This window comes from Haliaeetus albicilla, chromosome 7, assembly GCF_947461875.1.
Source record: "Haliaeetus albicilla chromosome 7, bHalAlb1.1, whole genome shotgun sequence".
In the NCBI taxonomy this organism is placed as follows: Eukaryota; Metazoa; Chordata; class Aves; order Accipitriformes; family Accipitridae; genus Haliaeetus; species Haliaeetus albicilla.
The window spans coordinates 32,212,232-32,232,060 of record NC_091489.1 but is presented as its reverse complement, the minus strand read 5'-3'; the positions used below and the strand labels follow the sequence as shown (position 1 = coordinate 32,232,060).

The following is a 19,829-nucleotide window of genomic DNA, read 5'->3' as shown; positions in this document are numbered from 1 at the left end:
TTTATATTCTACATGAACAGCTTTGTTCACATTCCTAAGCTTGCAGAAATGCACAATACTGCAAGCTAATTTTATTTAATGCCCTATATACCTAAACAGGTTTTTTTCCCGATGAATTTTGACCTATATATTATCTGTATCTTGAGTTACGTGTAAAATACCACTGAAAATACCCAGGACTTTATTTAATACAAATGGATTTTGAAATACAAAACAGGAAAAATGTGTTTCCTACTACCTGTGTAGTATAGAATTTAGAATGTTAAAAAAAATAAAATGTTTATGTAGGATCTGATATTTTCCTGTAAAAAAGAAACACTTATGTATATTACAGGTTGTGGTATTCTGTGTCGCCTAGGGCTGCGTTAATCCCAGCCTCATTATACTCTAGAAGTGATGTAGCATGTATTTAAGCTAAAGCAATGTTACAGTGCAAGTGTTTTTTCAAGTAATTAAGTTCAGACGCATATTTTACAAGTATTTTTCATTTTAAAGTTATGAAACAAAAATACTCTTACAAGGAAAACTCTTGATTTGGAAATGCCCTGTGACTTTTTAATACTTCTGTGTGAAAGCAAAAACTAAAAGGCACCTTCTTTTCCCCTGCTTAGACTTTGAAATACTCCTAAAAGACGGTAATTGAACTCTGCTTTTTCATTCCATTTCAGGTTTTTCTTCTATAATCATGGCAAAACCTTACGAATTTAACTGGCAGAAGCCAGTTCCCTCTTTTATGCAAGATGGAGCTGTGTTTGATAGATATGAAGAGGTAAGAGGCCAGTTGCATTTCAGTTGCTATTCTCTTTTAAATATGTAGATGTTACGAATATTTCACGTTTTGCTTTCATTGTACACAAATAAACTTTCAAATAACTCCAGAAATGTGTGTGGGGAGGAAATACCAACACACTTTATTGCTATACAGATTTTTGCTTTTAAAATAAATAACTTTAAAATATATTTGATCCCTCTGATTTGAAATAAGCCCAGAGGAAGAGAAAGGGAGATTTAGATCAACATATCTGTAACATGCATAAAGCTCTCATCTTTGCAGATTTATAAAGCACATCACTGAACAAAGTGAATCCTTCCATTTTTTGTACATCTATCAAATGGAGGCAGGGGGGAATATGTCTTTTTTTTTAATATATAAACTGAGGACCTGCATCTCACAAAGGAAAGTAAGAGAACACAAAACATTTATATTCTGATTCAAATGCATCATTTGAGAACTGGAGTGGTTTTTATCTACTTCAGAAAATCAGCCTGTACTCTATCTGAAATACGATTACTATGATGCCACTTTCAGCTGTGCTTTAATCCAAATTTATTGAAGGAATGCAAAAAAGACATTTTACACAGACAGCCAAAATAAAGTGCTGAGACAATTACCTTATACTCAGCATTGATATGCCTGTGAGAATAATTTTATCAGGGTCTATTTTTAATCTTGTTTGGACAGGAAGTCTCTAAAAGTTAAAGGTATCTCAGTAATGTCTTCAGGGATAGTAGTATTTTCCTCTTATGTTTTGAAATTTAAGTAAACGGTATTTTTTATCATGAGGCCTGTCAAGATGGAGATAGTTGTTTTACCCTGTATTTTCAGTTTTGGGGACAGATAAACTAAGAAGATACTAGTGGACACTGAATTCCTTAGAAAGGAGGTTCATAAAAGCTTTATTTTTCTTCAGCAAATATTGTTTCAGAAACTCAGCCTGTGAGGATCCAAGTGAGGGGGTATGGCCCATGGTTTTTCTCTTGCACCTTAGATGACAAACAGAGAATGGGCAGATACAGAAAAGAGATTTAAGTGCTCAAATTTTGGTGTGAGATCAAGAATGCTTGGTGAGGCACCTGAGTCCTTGATGCAGTGATAGGGAGAATGAGACATCTCAAAGTTATACTTTTGCACTATAGGTTGGTGTACTCAGCAGGCACCTCTGCGACACCAGATAATGCTGGGCAGACGTGGGGTGAGATGGTAGCACCAGAAGTCTTGCTCCTTGCAGCTGAATTTACTGCCTTCCAAAACCCTGTAGAAAGGGGCTCCTACTTGCCACCTGTGGAACAAAATGTTGTTTGCCTATCCACGTGCTGTTCTCCAGTTGCATTGCTTGCTGTTAAGTTTTGCTGCAGTTTACTCCAGGTTTGCTATGGTACAGTTGGAAGCCTGGTTTGTTTTCTTGAAGGGAACTCTTCTGAAAACATTATAAAGGCTTTCACTTGGGTAACTAACTGTATATTTTATCTGCAATTTTACAGGAATCATGAAGGGCTGTAAAAAAATCTAGTGGCTCAGAAGTTAAAATCTGTAGCCTGTAAACAGCGAGCACTTGATGGTTTGGCTGTTTGATACTATCAGATTTATGATATACATAGGCGATTATTTAATTGTGTTGTGGTAGTAACTAGATAGCCTACCCAAGAGAGACCATTGTTTTAGAAATGGCTATGCAAACGTAGCCAGATCTGATTCCTATACTATAAGGCTTGCAGTTTTCAAGAAAAATGTTTCAGATGCAGGATTCTAGTTTTCATGGAAATTCTGTGCTTAGTTCCTCACCCTAACAGAAAGGTCATGTTGGGGAAAAAGACAAATGGTAAGTCAACTACAATCATACAGCAGGTCAGTGTGGAACTGGGACTTGGGAATCCTGGTATAGGGTCTGCGTGACTGAACAGCTCTAGTACAGCATGAGAGTCTTTTATGTGCCCAAGTTTCATTGAGCGGTTAGAAAAATCTGGATTATTGCCATGTGGAGCAGTGTCTTGATCCGTCTTTTGCTGATAGAGTAGTCCCTTAACCAGGAGAATTACAAAATTATGGAAATATATTTTAGGCCAAGCATTATCATGTCTGACTGCTGGGAGGTCTGAGTCTAGCACAGGATTATCTCGGCAGAATATGGGAAATAAAAGTCAGACTTGATTAGGAACCTGACTGGTCACGTTGCATCTACGGGGTCTGATGGTAGATGCTTTTTTTACCATACAAGGCAACAAATTGCAGAAAAAGTAATTTGATGAATAGAGTCACAGCTGGGGTGGAACATCAACATGAGTGCAGTTTACATAGACACCTTTGTGAAGACAACATTTTTGGTATATCAAGAGCTTTTTGATACATGGGGACATGATAAATGAGAAAAAGTTGCCTGCCTTTTATTGTGTGAGTAATCTTCCTGGGAAATGCAAGACGCGCTCATTTTGATTGGTAGCTAGCTGCATTTCTGTATGAAACAGGACTCCAAGGGCTGTGAAACGAGTAAATCTGAGGTGTCTGGCAACAGGTAGGTTTCATAAGGGACGAGTGCTAGGGTGAAGGCAGGAAAATAGAAGTATGGTAAAGCAAGATGGGCAGAGCAGTGCGTGCTGGAAACTCATGCATAGTGGTGTCGGCTCAGACTGAGCTGCAGCAACTTTATGCTTTCTATCTCAGCTCCCCCACCTGTAAAATTAACATAGTTGTTTGCTACTTGGGTGGAAGACTGCAGTGTATCAGTCCTTAAAACCTGTAAATCTCATTTGAGGACCTAAAGTGTTGTCCAGAAGTGGACACCATTCATAATTAATGTGTCCAGGAAAAAGGAGCAATTATCCCAAACACAGTGTGTCCCCTTTGCCTGTGCCCATCTAGGAGGGCTCAAGGACATTACCCAACTGTGGATCCAGGAACTTGCTTGCCTTCATGCCCAGTGTCAAGTCAGGATAAGACCTGACTGGAATGTAACCATTCCTTAGACCACCTGATGCCCTTGTTCCATGGCAGAGGACAAAAAGGCTCCTTTGGCTGCCGGCCTGATGTCCTGCATCCCAGGTCAGGGTGGGGAGCTGCCTCAGAGTAACCCAGTGAGAACAAACTGTCCTGGATAGACTTACTGACTTAAAAGCATGCTCCATGGATTGAGGGCATTGGAGTTTTTACCTGTTTTTGTTACCTAAATTGAAATTGTCCTGACTCTGAAAATACCTATGTATATTCATGTGCTTGCTGCCCTTGCTATATGCACAGGAGAGGACATGGCATTTCAGAAGGGTACCTCAGTCTTTAACATAGAACAAAGAACTGATTTCTGAAACAGTAAGCAGTGCTGTAACCTGCACACATGCTTGTTGGTTTTCAATTAAGGAAGTCAGGAAGTCCTGGATCCTTTTTTTTTTTCCTTAAAAAGTGATTGATTCTGCACAGTGTTATCCTGCATTTTAGCTTAATTTATGATGCATTAATTGAGGCTGGAGGTGTGTGGAGGAAGTTTCTTTTTTAATTCAGCTAATCTGATTTTTTTTGCCTTGTCTAGCCTCTTTGGGTATGCCATTCTTTCTTGATTTCTCTACAAATCAATATCGTTCAAACTCTGCTTGCCAGATACTCTGGCTACAAAATGCTTGTGGCATGCATCCTGTCATAGTCTAACAGAAAAGTGCTTCCCAAATTCTGATTGTTAAAATGAAATGTGGTCATTTGATCCTGAAGGTAGTATTGGCAAATTACATGTTTTTAATCTTTATGGAGTTTGAAGCATTTAATTTTCAATAATTTTTCTGAAGTTCCATTTCATTAAGGTTTTTTATTAGGTAAGAATCACTGCTTTTATTAAACAAAACAAATCTTCATAGCTGCAAAGAAGTAGGAAAATATTAATTAAGTACATCCCAATGTCTCAAATGGCAGCAGAAAGTCAAATCATTAAAAAAGATAATTTTTTAAAGCCTGCCTCCCTCATTTCTGATTGCCTTGGCAATAGCAAATTCTCCTGGAAGGTATTTGGGAGAAATGTAACAATCTTTTATTTTTTAATAATGAATAAATGTATGACATTTGTCAAACTGACTAAAATAATGGTCTGTATTTTATTTTCTATAGGAATCTTTTGTCTTTGAAAGCAACTGTCTCTTCCAAGTGGATGAATTTGGCTTTTTTCTGAGCTGGAGAAGTGAAGGAAAGGTATATTACTGTTATGTCAGGAAGATATATTAGATATTATTGCACTTGTTTTATATTCTGTCTAGTTTTTAAAAATCTAAAATACTGTGTTAGTTTATTTACAAAACTAGCCTTAGTCCTCTTCTTTTAGAATTGGCAGAAGTGAAGTATTTAAGAGGGAATTAATTGATATAAAAGGGAAATAACTTTTTAGTGTTAATTAACAGTGTTTACAAATAGGATTCATTGTTTATTTTTGCTGCAATTCCTGATGGAGCCATGTGTCAACAGACCTTTGAACTTCTACCTTTTTTTGCCATTTCAGGAAGGACAGGTATTAGAATGCTCCCTGATCAACAGTGTTCGTTTTGGAGCTGTACCAAAGGTACTCTATATTTAGTTTATACTCTTCATTTAAACCAAGGGTATTTAAACTGAAGGTGAAATGCAGGACAAAGTTAATTTCTTTAAAAAATACAAGCAATGCTGCTTTTATTTTGCAATCACAGTCTAAAATTTTAAGTTTTTAAGTCAAGTAATCTGGTGTGATTGCAGTGGGAAGGTTCTGTCATCTGGTCTTTCTGATGTAGTACAGTGCTTAGCTTTCAGGATGCGGTGGAAGTTGAACAACAGACATTAAGAGGACATATCAGGAGTTTTTAATTATTTTGTAACAGTATATTGTGATACTTGTTTTAGGGATCTGGAAAAAAATATTTCATATTCCAAATGTTGTTCCTATCTGTTTAAAATTTGTTGTACCTTCTTGCTCCATTGACATAAAACACAGAAAGTTTTGTTTGCATCCCTCTTTGTGCAGTTAGATGGTCAGAGAGGGCAGCTGGTCACTGTCTGCCATTTTGAAGAATATCAACAGAAATACTAGCCAGGAGTTCTGGAAAAACCCAAAACTTTGGAAATATTTTCAGTGGTATTCTTCAGAAAGAATAGGTAGAATTGTCTGAAGTGAATTGTGGGCCTCCCTTCTCCAGGCCTTTAGTTTAGAAGATTTGTTATGAAGCAATAGATGTCTGTTAGCACCTCTACATTTCCACTTTCATGTGTTAAGTGTTTCTGTCTTAACTGTAGGTAACTATCTTTTAGTAGTTCTCTTGGGAATCCATAGACTAAAATCTTTCCCCCTGTAGAGAAAGGGCATGAGAAGTGGTAGTGCAGACAACCCTGTGCTTCATGTACTGTCAACCATACCAATATGCTTCAGACTTCACCTCTGTCTTTACGTAGGTAATTTGCTCTTTATGCCCATTAAATCTATAGCCCTCGACCCTTAGCAGAGATACCAGCTTGTATGACATGTTGTTAAGAAACAGCCAAAAAGTCACACACATCATAACTCTCAATAACTATGGACTTAATTAGATTGGAATAATTTACTTGGAGATTAATACTGTTCCTCTGTTTCCAGTCTTTGGAGTGATTAGTTTTTCATGATGAAAATATATGTAATTTCTAATTTAACTTTCCAAAATGTATTTAAAATACTTCATTTACTTCTGAGTTCTCACAATGGCATTCCTAATTGTTAGAATATATTGTTTTTCAGGTTTACACGCAATAATTCTAAGTGAAAGCACTCATTTAAGATGATTGGCAAAGGTTTAAATTTGTTAATGGAAATGCATCTTTACCATAGTGCATTGCAGAACAGAAGTATTGCAAATGTAACAAGTTATTTATTCTGTTTAACAGGATCCCAAAATACTGTCTGCACTTGAGGCTGTTGGAAAATCAGAAAGTGAGTTGGAAGGACGGATAGTGTGTGTTTGCAGTGGCACAGATCTGGTGAACATCAGCTTCACTTTCATGGTAGCGGAAAATACAGAAATAGCCAAGGTATTTCACAATTAAACAGTGTGTGGGAGTTTAAAAAAAAAAAAAAAAGAGGAGAGCTCCTCAGCAGTACTCGATTGTTTTTCCTGAGTAAATCAGCCTGCTTGGCTGACTGAAATACCTGTTTTAATGTCTTCTGCCACACTCTACAGAGCAACATCCATTTGGAGCATTCTGTAACACGTCTGTGTGCCATGTTGAAAAGAGAATTGTGACTTTATCAGCCTGTGCATGCATGGTGAATTATCAAAAGTAGGCACCGAGACCATTAAATATTTAAAACACAGCATTCCCTCAGCTGTTTAGTATCTCTATGTGGGGCTTGTACAGCAGACTTTCTGACAATTATGCAGTGGATCTGTAACACATAGGGATGCTGAAGGGAAGTGCAATTACTTTCATTTTCCTGGTGGGTGCAGCTCAGCCCTCCAAAATTTTGTTCAGCGATTAACCTAATTGTATTGTGTGGTTCATGTTATCTGAAAAGACAAAAGCAGGAAAGAAAATTCTTTACAGTTAAGAGGATTCCAGTGTAGCCATGTTCTTTTCTGTTTCCCGTTGACATGGAACAATCTTAGAAAACAATGGTGCTTTTTAACACGTCATCTTTCCTGAGAGTTTAAGATTGCAGTTCACAATGCAAGTTATGTGGCTCCACCAAGGCCTGGTACTCTATCTGCTGTAAACTGCCCTGAGAAACTTGATCCAGAGTACTGATAGTATGCTACTAGCTTAGACCCAGAGATTCAAGGGATTTTAAAAATACATGGGGTTTTGCCTTTCTTTTCTGATTGTGTGTACTTAGGGTGTATTATAATCTGTTTTGCCTGTGAGAAAAACATTGAATAGTGATCAGTAACATGCACCTGCTAAATCCCCTGCTTTAAAACTGAGTATCTGTTTGTCAGTTGCAGCATCACTAAATCCCTTGGCAGACCTGGTTGATCACTGGCAGTGCCGAGTAAACTCCATGATAGGACAAATACTTGTATAACTTACATGGGTACACTCAATTGATTTTACTGTGTGTATTTTCAGCAAGCTTTCAGGGAAATAACATGTCACAGTTATATTTTGAAAACAGTTAAGAAGCTAAGAAAAGGAGATGCTGGCAGCATTCGCTATTATACTTAATCCAACAGTGTCTATGATCTATTCTAAAAACAGAAAGTTGGAGTTAAGTTTCTTAGCCACCTTAGATCTCTATAAACTGTATTAGACAAATTGGTTTGTGAGGAGTATGTTGGCCAATTACATAGACTGTCACAACAGGTGAGCTAATTACATGAAAAGATCTACTGCTTCATTATCTGCCAAGATGCTTACCAAAAATGGTGTGTCATGCTGCAGACAGCTTGTGCGTAGGGTCTGAGAGGCCCATAAATGTGAAGAGTCCTGCATTTGGGAGTCACTCCACCAAAACAGATGTCTAGAACTTGTCAACAGTGGTGATCCACTTGATCTGTGTGAGGCACGAGGAAGACAGTAAAGTAGATCAAGCCAAAAACAATGTAGAGCTTTCTAAGTTGCCTTCACTGGGGATATTGACATACGGGAAGTCAATTGGCCTGTACTGTATTGGCCTTTTGTATATGGTAAGTACATCAACTTGCTGCTACATTTCTATGCTAAAATAAAATTTTCTAGGGGTTATCTGCACATAGAGCTGTTCCTGCTTAATTGTTCCTGTTTTGTTCATGAGAAAACATCTTTCTTCTGGGACATAGTAAATCTCCTCTAGAAGAAGTGAGTCTTTGTGTGGCATTACGTAGCTATGCAGCTACTAACTGCAGTTTAGAATAGTCCTTGATTTAATCCATGTTCAAAAGTAAGCCCCCCTTGTGAAATGACAGAGGCAAGAGTTTGGAGAAGAAGGGGCAGTGACAGAAGCTTAAGCAGCCCAGATATGTGTAAGGAATGCATCTGTAGTGGTTTCTGCTGTTTCCCTCCTGTTGCCATGAGGAAGGTGAGCATTACTTGCTGTAGATTTTTTGTCGTTTCCTCAAATAAATGAAGGTCAGGATTGGTTGGCACCAGATTGGGATACTTTAAAACAAGGAAATTCAGTGACAGATCCAAATACAAAAGCCCAGAACCTTTCTGCCCACATAGAGGGCAAGAAGGTATTCTGCTTCTCTAGATAATAATTTACAGTTGGAAAAGAAGTAATTGTTACTCACTGAGGGCTGGGTTATAATGGAACTGAGGAACCATGACAAAGAAGAAAACTGATGCAAGTTCCTGCCTTCTTCAGGCTAGCCATGTAAGGAGTGGTGTCAGTGGGAAGCAGATTCTGCCAGGTCCCATAGGACAGGGTGGCAGAGTGTGGGGGCAGTCCCTTAGGAGTGCCCTGGCTGTGGCAGGTGGGCATGCACAGAGTTGGTGCGTGCTGTGGGCAGTGGTGAACCTTCCCCTCCAGGAAGGGCTGGTTGCAGGCTGTCCGCTGTGATCTGTCATCATCTCTGCACTGGGGCAGCTCCACATTCCTCTGCCTCTCGTGGCGATGTGCTCAGCAGGTCTGGCCAAGTAATCGCTGAGCTCCAAGTATAGCTATTCCAACAACAAGAGTGTGTTTATTATCTCTCCACTTGTCTCCAAGCTCCAACTCTGATATTTACATTCTATCTACTTAAATTTTATTGGTGTTTTCAGCTGAGAAATTGGTTTTCATTTCCACTCTTAAAACAAAACAACCACAAGATAGGGTGTACTCTGTCTCTGATTACAAGCAGCTGTCATGGTCCACTCGTAAAGCAACTCCACTGTGGTAGCAGAGAGTGACTATAAAAGGTGGAATTCAAAATCTAATGTTTGGAATCCTGATTAAATCAGGTTATATAAATTACTGTGAGCTAAAATTAAAACACACACATATTAGAGGTGTGACCGTATGTGTGTATTTTTCTTTTTTACTTCCTGGATGGACTTTCTGTGACCTAGTAATCTGATAATCTGCTTTCTTCTAGGACATTTGAAAAGGCCAGTGTGTATTTGGGGGTGAATTCCCTTAGTGCAGAAGCGATGTAGTGCTGATGTGAGGCCTTAGCACATGGCATGTAGGCTGCCTATCCGAAGTTGGCCTAAGTCCAATAAAGCTGTTGTAGTTCAGCAGCCCCAAATCTGGACTTCTCATCTTCTTTGCTCATCCACTTTGGCAATGCATTAAGGTGTTTAACTTAAAAGATTAGCCTAAGTCAAGTCAGCTCTTTTTGCATTCTTTAATATTACTGCATATCAGGGGTAAATTTGTCCTGACAGTTGTTCTTTCCCGGATCTAGCTGTGCTGTTGGGAAGGACCATCTCTCCAGCTGATAGTTTCTGCCCTTCTGCCAGAAAGTACTGTTCCCACTGCCCTGCTGGCAGAGGACTTTTCTACTATATGGCTCTTTTTGACTTACAAAGAAGTTCTGTTTCAGTTGACCCTGATTTTTCTCCCATGAAACAAGCTATTAAATATCTGCCAAAATCATATTGGTAGGAGGGCAGCTAGAAGGTAGCAGAAGATTCCCATGGGAATATCCCACAGTCAGATTACAGAAAAGTTCTGTTTTCCCATAGTTTTGGTTTGTTTTGATGTTTCCAGCCGCTTTCAGAGTAGACCCCTCCAATGCTGCAAAAGTCATTCCGGGGTGGAAAGCTTTGTTGAAGGGTGGTAGCAGTCTGGACACGTAAGGCAGCTCCCAATACAGAGTATTTGTGTGGGCCTCAGCTTTCCTGATGAAATACTAGAATGTCAGAAGAGTCCCTTTTATTTTTGTAACAGAATTTTCACAGCAATAGCCTGCAAGTCTGTGCTGCAGTTGGTCAGGTAGGGAATAGGTTTTACACCGTCACTGGTCTTGTCTCCTTGCTTTTGCTGTCTTACGTTAGACATACAGCAATTCTCATAGAACAGAAATTACTTCTGAGACATCTGCGTTGAGAGAAGAGGGACATCTGCTGGTCACAGAATCGCTGAGTGAGGGCAGGGTACCAGGGAATCCTGCCAGTCTGAGTCTGTCTTCGTAAGAGTTGGGAAACATGGTTCTATTCTCCATGAATTTCCTGAACCTACAAGCTATCAAGCCCTTGACTCTGACAGTCAGTCACAGGCACTGAATGCCAAAACCAGAGGGCAGTGCCTCCTTGCCTCTCCAGCTTTCCCAATGCTTGAATTAAGTAAAGTGCAACTGTGGAGAGACTACACTGAAAAAGTGAAGGTAAAATCTCAAGAGGTCTTGAAGAATACTGACCTCATCTGTAAATAAGCCATAGATGACCTTGTCTAGAATTTCACGAGCTGTAGCTTACAGTGATTTTTAACCTTTCATAATTTTTGTCATTTTTAACCCTACTAAATGAAAAGTTGATGGCTAAAAGAGAGCTGAGAGGTCAAACTTACCTGTGCACCTTGCCACTGCTGCCTGCGTTTCATCGATGAACCCCAGCTAATGCAAAGTCACTAAGTGCCTCAGAAGCATTTGAGTACTACAGCAAAAACCGAGAGAGTGCTGCTTCGATCAATTTTTCTTGCACCTTCTCCTTACAGAGATATTTGACAAAGTTGGATCCTGTTAGAAAAAAACAACGCAGTCTGCTTATTCCAGCCTGCAGTGTACTTAGATTTGGGCCTCTTGTGTCAGCTTAAGGGTCTGTGTTTAAGGTGTACTTGTCTTTGGTTTTGTTTCTTTTTATGGTTGTTGTTTCTCTAAGATTAGATAGCAGGGCCCAGATTCCTCTCTTAGATGAACCTCAAATAATTCTTGGTATATAGAAAGTCATTCAAGAGTCACATTGACAGATTAAAGGTACTGAACCATATTTTGAAAATTGGAAAATATTTAGCACTACCATCAGTAAGAATGAAACTCATCCTGTATTTCTATCAAAAACATTTTGTTACTCCACTTTCTCTAACACCCAAGTGAAGTGTTTCCTATCTACCTCATTTCAGAATTTCATCTTGTTATAGGATTTTCCTTCTTTGGAGAGGTACGATTTGGAAATGCTGAGCATGAAAGAAGATAACTAAGGATCTTTATCCCTGTTTACTTACATAGGTTTACAGGTCTTTCAGCTTCATCTGTAAAATAAGGAGTGCTATTACAGCATACAAGCAAGGCTGCTGCTATTCTTCATAGCATGTTAGCTGAGAATAATCTGAGCTCTTCTTTCATCCTTCCCACAAGGTCATCAGACAAGTATACATTAAATCTGGGAATGGTTTGTTGTCAGGAAGGCAGTATGTTACCAGCTTGACATTTGTCAGAGTGTTCAGGCTTTGGGTATTTTCTGAATATCTGTGCACTGGATCACAATGCCTTAAAAGTGATTATGAAGATAGTTGTTATTTGAAGACTATTCTGGCTCAGAAGGACAAAGCGTTTGAGTGCTAAGCCTGTATATTAATCTATGGATGAGGAATTTTTTTCATCTTATGTCATTTTGCTTCTATATAGTATGCTCACAATCCAGAAGCATTTTTTTTTTTTCCCTAGTGCTCTCAGTTAATTTGGGGCCAGCTGGTGGGAAATATCTGATGAAACGCTCCAGAAACTGCTTTAGCCCCGAACTGAAGTACAAGCAGCCAGATGCTACGTTGTAGTGTAGCTGTGTGGTGTGGAACAGATAGGCAGATGTGTCTCTCGAACTGCCACGTCTTGCCGAGGGGACATCATGCCAATGTAAAGATGATTCGTAAATGGACAGAAACTCTTAGGTTACTCCCTTGCGTGGTGCCAGCAGAGATGTGATGCTTTTGTGGCTTATGAGTGTTCGGCTGTAGTTCTGCGCTCTTTTGGTGTAAAAGAATGCAGTTCCTGATTTGGCATCTCTGTCAGCAAAGGGCATTATCATTGCAAAAAGATTAGGGAGTCCTCTAAAGTGGGAATCATGAGGACAACCCCTCCTGCAAAGAAATTACATGGTAAATAGTTAGTGTATTGATTTCTCTCTATACTTTTTTTAATTCTTCCTAGCAGTATTCCTTTTTTGGTAGCTGTTCTTGATGTACAGAAGTAACTTCAGAACTGATTGCTGGGTAACCTTACTTTTAAATGTTAGATTTTGTAATATCTGGTGTAGTTACAATCCATTGCCTTCAAATCAGAATCAAACTGTGTGTGTTTATTTCCTATTGAAATGGTGACATTGCCAGTACTGCACCAATGGCGTTTTTTAGCAGAAAAAAATGGGAGTTTTGAAAGACTGAAGCTTATTCACAGCATGCATTTTGTGTAATTTAATTTTGCAAGGGTTTTTTGTTTGCAGTGCATATGCCATTTTACTGGATGGGTCAGTGTTGAAAAGTTCAGGAGCTTTTAAGGGACTACAGACTAATCCAGATCATACGAGGATAATTTTTTGTATAGTTGTGACAGTGTTAATGCAGCAGTAATGTTACATTTTACTGTTTAAAAAAAACCAAAAACATGCCCACAAACTTAGATAGTTGATGCTAGTTGAATTTCAACAGTTCTAGGAGTTTGAAATATACTTAAGACTCGATCAAGCATTTAACCTCAAATTATCACAAGCACTATTTTATATCATCGTAGGTGAGGGAACATTTGTAGGAAAAGATAAGTGTTCCCAAAGTCTGTCAATGACTTCGAGTTGTATCAGTTCTAATAAATAATATTATCTCTCCCCATGAACCTTGCTTTCTCTATATCCCTAGGCAGCACATCCATACTATGACTACTAAGTCATCTTACTCATGCAGCTGGGAAAAGAGAAATGGGAGGGCAGACTGTTACTGGTGGGTCGTTTTCAAGCACAAGAACACACCTAAGAAAACCCCAAATGCTAGCTTTTCTCATGAGTCAGACTTCTATTTTAAATGATTCTCAGATACACTCTATTTGTATGCATATTTTATGCAGTACTTCTTAAAAAGGTAATTCAAAAAGGAATAGCTAAATGTTAATTAATGTCTTAATAAATGACTGCTTTTTCTGAAGCAAAATAGATTTATAAGGTCCATTTTTAAGGGAATCTGATTAACAATTTCTTGTTTAGAAAGAAGTTTGTGATGTGCTTGTAAAGTCTTATGAGTACAAGGGTCTGCTTAAGTGTGTTTATCTGCTGAATTGACACCTTAGACCTTGTTTTAGCCCATAGGGATTTACTGCCTGCAGTTCACAATATGCCATTTTCCAAAGATGTTCGTATTTCTCCTATATAAATGATGACTTTTTCATCTGTTTTGCAGATGTACAGCACTCATTCATGAAAAGAAAATTATACTCATCTGCATCTATTTATAAGTGTCAGATTCTGGATCCTGCCCAAGTCAATTCAAGCTGCATGCACAGAATTTGGCTGGAAGCAAGAAGCTTCTTTATTCATAAGGTTAATGTTAAGCAGTGGAACAAATCCTGTCTCAGTTCCACCAGTGTAAATTATCTGTTGAGTAATCCTAGCATTACAATGGCATAATTGAGATCGAACTTGGCTTGGAGTGCTGTCATTTTTTTCCTCTTCCTATAGCTTTATTCTGCCAGGATTCTTGCTGAAATCAGTGAGTGTTCATGTTAGGGCCTAATCCTTAAGCTTCTATACAGTACTGCAAAGTCTAGGTACAAGCTATAGTAGAAAAATAGATCCATAAAAAGGAGTTACATAAGTGCTGTAATGCTGCTGTTGGCTGAAAATCATCCCAACGATTACTGGAATGTTTTGCTTTTTAAGGATGAAAGCAAGAAAGCAAGCAGGACTTGAGTATGTAACAGGGTGTTAGGTGAGGTCAACGTCACAGAACAATTGTTGTGCCTCCCTGTGGTTTGCTCTAGTTTATTAATATTTTGTTTCATTCCTTTTCTAAAACTGGGCCACTTAGATATGTCATCACTATTGTAGAATGTTGCTTAGTAATAGCTAATATTGCCAGTCGCAAGTGAAAGGGAGGCATATGTTTATACAGCCTATAAATAGAAGGCTTAATAAATCAATCAAGGGACCACTTGCCTTTGCTGGCAATAAACTGTTTTAATAGCACCACTGATGCTACATGTAGCACTTGGAAGAATAGAAAGCATGATCACTTTGTTCAGCGAAGGATGAAATAGTAATGGATAAAATGCGGCCGGACTTTTCCGTGGTGTTATAGGCTGTGGAGTGGGCAGGTTTTTTTCCTCAATTCAGGTTATTAACATTATCCATAGCTGCAAGGAAGAGCAGCCTTCCCCTAAGACAAACTTTCCTACCTTTTCCCTCTTCAGTTTTCCTAATTTGGTGTTTCTGTGTTTTCATGTTTTTCAGCAATGGGTAGAAGGACTTGGATCCATCATACATAACTTTAGAGCTAACAATGTCAGTCCAATGACATGTCTCAAGAAACAGTAAGTTACTTTCTTCCCCTTTCTCCTTTATTTTTCTGTCCTTGTATTTTCCTTCTTGGAATTAAAAAAAAAAAAATTTTGTTTTTCATAGTTCAATATTTGCAATCACAGAACGGTGTAATAAAGAAAATGATGTTACATTAGTTTAGAGTTTATCTTTCATTGTGACTAGAAGAGGTCTCAAGTCTATATCTGGCACCTGCTCAGGAGAAATTGTAAGAGAATTTAGAACTGTTCACTCGATTTATTGGTATTGTATGTTTTAATTATTGTCTGGTTTGTTCTTTCATTGATGCATATGCAAACCGAATCCCATGAGTCTTTCTTGTCTTCACACTTCTGTTAATTGATGTACTGATTCTTTTGGACTGCTTTTTGCCTTTACAGCTGAAGAACTACTCTGCCTCAAGCGCTAAAAGGTTATAGAAATGTGTTTTTATTACAGAACAATTATTTGTTTGTATTCATTTCACAGACATGGCAATAATCTTAGGCTAAATATAAGTATCTAGATACCGATTTTAATAAATGGTATGATAAAAATATTTCATTCTTAATTTCAGCTGGATGAAACTGGCCTTTCTAACAAACACAAATGGGAAAATTCCAGTTCGGAGGTAAGCACAACTGGGAGTTCCAGTTTTTGTCAGGTACAGGTTGTATAATGTTAGTAAAATTCTGTGGCTTAATAATGAAATATAATATCAATTTTATTACTAATACTTATGTAAAAATAAGTACAGAACTAGACACGCTTAGCTGAGTTCCATACCTCCTTGGTAAACTAAGCAGGACTTCTTATCAGCCTAAAAATTTTTTTCTTAGTCCGTTGTAATGAAGATATGAGTGCTTGTAATTGTTTTCAAAGTCACTTAGAGCTAAAAGCATCAGTTTTCTCAGTTTAAAACTTCTCAAACTCTGGGATGGGTTTTTCAATTGTAAAACTTCATAAAATACTTACCAAAAGAACTATAAGAGCTTGCAACCTAGTTAAGTAGAGGACAAAAAGGTACCTTTTAAAATTTAGTTCCTTGTAAAAGAGACGGCTACAGCTCTGCCAAAAATTCTTCTGCTTTTATAGGAGCCCCCAGGATAATATTTGGTTTTTTCCATGTGGTAAATGAATTGTTGGGTTAGTCGTTGTCAGTAACAGAAAAGCTAGAACAGTGTATTTCTTTCTGTACAGCTATTAACTATTACTGATTTTCAGTCCTCTCTGGCTAGGCAGTAATTCTCCCCCCCTCCTGCTCTAGAAATTAATTCTTGCTGACACATTGAGCTTCTTTCCTCTTCGTGCAGTATGTGAAAACCACACTTTTGGGGCATGCTGGTTTTTTCATAAATAGAAACTCACAGAAGGGAGCAAGAAGGTGGATTTTGTAAGATAAGCTTCACGGATCATTTTTTTTCAAGGGAGAAAGAGAGGATTTTGCATCTATAGAATCTGCAAAAAGACAAAGGGCCTGCCATGCTGCTTTCCAGGTTTCTTTAGTTTCATGACTCAAGTGACACCTTGACAGTGTTAAGGCTGCTTCTGTGTATTAGTCTTTCAGCTTTCACATTACCAAGCCCCTGCTCATTTCTCAAACTTTAACTGCCATGAAGCACCTTCTGTGCATAAGTCCCATAAGGGATATCAACTGAAGGGTGACGATGAGGGAGTAATACTACAGGGGCAAATTCATTTTCAAGACTTTAGAGCTCTATGCCTGTGTTTGAACATAGACCTTTATTCCTCAGTATGAATTTATAGTGTGCTAGCTTGTCTGGCACTGTTTCTGCCTTGAAATACTTTACCTCGCGTTTAGCAAGGCATAAATTCTCTCCGTTGTGCTACAGCACACTGATTTGCATACACAGACAAGCCTGTATATTGCTGAAGAGAGTCCAGTCCACTAGTTCCAGTGTATTAAATCTTTAAATTCAAATTTGCACTATTTCCAGGTTGACATAAATTGGTCTCTAGCAGCTTAATGTACTGCAAAAGTAATTTGCTTATAAATTTGTAAGGGATTTACTATTCCATGCTGTGCAGAGGGAAGCTGAATCTTCTTTACATCTGGATGCTCCAAGAAATGCACTATGTTGGTGTGGGTGAAATGTGGCAACTTTTGGGAGCTCATCTGGGAAGCACTGTGTCACCTGCTGAAAGGACTAGGAGAGATGTCAGTGAGAGGCTGGAGGAAAGTTGTAGAGGAGGAATGTGAATGTACACTTGCATTGGAAAAGAGGGTGAATCAGAGCCCTGATGGGGGATGGCAAGATCATGCGATTGGCCTGATCCAGCAACAGCTGCTTCTCGTGAAGTGGGACACAGCCACCCAGGTGTCTCAGCACTGGGCAGCCTGGGATGTGGGGGACTTCCTTGCTTCCCTCCTTCTCCCATGAACACTTAGTGCAGAGGAGGAGTGTGGAAAGATAATAGAGGGAACAGAAGGAGGTGAATGCATAAGGAGAAGGATATGTGTATGAGAAAGGCAAGCCAGGAAGCGCTGGGCAATGTGGGCAGAATGGCTCTGCTATGCAAGGTGCACCAAGTTTCACATTGTTTACCCAAGCCTCCCCCCAGTAACACTTTCCACTGTTTTAAACCACTGACGCTTCCCCTTCAGCTGACCTCCAGATTGCTATGGTCAGCCCTTCCCATATACCTGTTTTTAAATACAGTGTTATCTATTTAGCCCTGCTTCCTCAAACCTCCACCTCCTCCTGCTGCTCAGGGATTCCATTAGCATTTGCTGTAGCTCTGGGGATACAGATAGAACGATTATTCTCTCAGAAACAGAATACCCAGCAGATCTGTTAAGCTGTAGGAATGTGTATCACAAGATCACCTGTATTTCATTTTCACACAGAAGTGCAGTAAAACACTGAGGAAAAAAGGAAAAATCTCACCTGGGAAATAAGAGCTCCTTGCATTTCTTTTCAGGTTTAAGACAGATTTTTGCCACTAGCACATAGCCATAGTGAATGATGAACCTTGAGAAGGTGAAACTCCTTAGGCTGTTGGTGGTAAATGGCATAAATATTCTTGACTCCTCATTAGTACAGTTGGGGGTTGCAGAGTCATGAAGATTCTTCTCAACTACTTTTGGATTTTAATATACTCTGGGGCATGTATATATTACTATCAACCCACTATGTTTGGGAGAGAAGAAATTCTGGCAGTTAGTAGTGCAAAATTCTTAGGAGAGCACCAGTTTTGCCATTTGGACTTACAGCAGTCTGAGTCTAGAACTATATCTACAGATCTTACAAGGACAAGGCATTTGGTAAGATATATTGTATTTTCAGTTTTTACCACTACTGTAAATGATGACTAAAAAGGTCAGTGTTTGTTTAAAAAAAAAAAAAAATCTACTTGGTTTCTGCAGCTTTCTGTTGGCAGAAAATGGATTTTCTACATACGCAAGTTGCACCTGTTCAGCTAGAGCATGTTTAGAAATGAGCTTTGCTCAATCTATGCTTACCCCCTGTATAACTACATTTAAAAGGATTTAAGCTAATTTAGATTCTAACTGTGAAAATATATAAAAAAAGAAAAAGCTAAACTATGATAAATGAAGCTTAAATCTCTTTTACAGTAGTTTCATTAAGTTAATTTGAAATTACACTTTTTTTTAGTAAATATGTTTTGTCTCAATTACTCCAGAGTGCCTGGAAGAAGTCTGTTTTAATACTCAGATGATGGTTGGAAATCATAGTTTTAGATAATTTCTTGTACAGTGTAGGCAGTGGTACTTCCAGTTCTAGGCAAACTGATAAATTCAGTGGAACCATGATAAAAGCTTTGTTTGAACAGTTTGTGTGTTGGCTTGATTTTTGAAGTAATGGTTGGAAAGTGGTGAAGGTCTGAAGTAACCAAGTCATTTAATCCATCAACAAGCACAATAGATTCATACTCCTCAGTCACCGATTTGGGAAGTATTTTTAAATATTTATGAGGAAGTACATTGACATTTGGGCCCCTCAGTACAGGAAAGACATTGAGTTGCTGGAGCATGTCCAGAGAAGGGCAGCCAAGTTGGTGAGGGACCTGGAGCACAAGTCTTATGAGGAGCGGCTGAGGGATCTGGGGCTGTTTAGTCTAGAGAAGAGGAGGCTGAGGGGAGACCTTATCGCTCTCTACAACTACCTGAAGGGGGGTTGTAGTGAGGTGGGTGCTGGCCTCTTCTGTCGGGTGGCTGGAGATAGGACGAGAAGAAATGGCCTCTAGTTGCGGCAAGGGAGATTTAGGTTAGATATTAGGAAAAATTTTTTTACTGAGAGGGTTGTCAAACATTGGAATAGGCTGCCCAGAGAAGTGGTTGAGTCGCCATCCCTGGAGGTATTCAAAAAGTGTGTAGACGGGGTACTCCAGAACATGGTTTAATGGGCATGGATGATGGTTGAACTCAATGATCTTGAAGGTCTTTTCCAACCTAAATGATTCTATGTTACCATAAAAAGCCCCAAACTACTGTGGAACATGAGGAGTAAACACCTGTAGGTATCTGTCAACCAGTAACTTGCCTGCTTCTGAAGTAGCCCAGTTTTCTTCCAAGGCGTACAACAAGGTGAATGTAGATTTGCTAGGATGAAGGCTCTTCCGATAGAGGGAAAAGTAGTTTTATTTACAATATCCTTAGCAAAATGAAAGTGTCATGCTGTATTTTTACAATCTTTTTTGATTCATGCAATATTTTCTAGACTGCTGCTCTCATTACAAATTACTGCTATGTTTGCTGTCATCT

At 38.8% G+C, this 19,829-nt stretch overlaps 1 protein-coding gene across 7 annotated transcripts in view; it reads left to right on the top strand.

Moving 5' to 3' along the window:
• Positions 1-19,829, top strand: part of PLCB4 (phospholipase C beta 4) — a 224,688-nt gene that overhangs the window by 129,191 nt on the left and 75,668 nt on the right. For all 7 annotated transcript variants that reach the window (XM_069787585.1, XM_069787584.1, XM_069787583.1 and 4 more), the window contains 6 exons: positions 669-769; positions 4,865-4,945; positions 5,250-5,309; positions 6,635-6,778; positions 15,017-15,096; positions 15,660-15,713. In XM_069787585.1, the coding sequence (XP_069643686.1) occupies positions 686-769; positions 4,865-4,945; positions 5,250-5,309; positions 6,635-6,778; positions 15,017-15,096; positions 15,660-15,713 (503 nt within the window). In that variant the 5' untranslated portion in view covers positions 669-685. The remainder of the gene's footprint in view (positions 1-668; positions 770-4,864; positions 4,946-5,249; positions 5,310-6,634; positions 6,779-15,016; positions 15,097-15,659; positions 15,714-19,829) is intronic.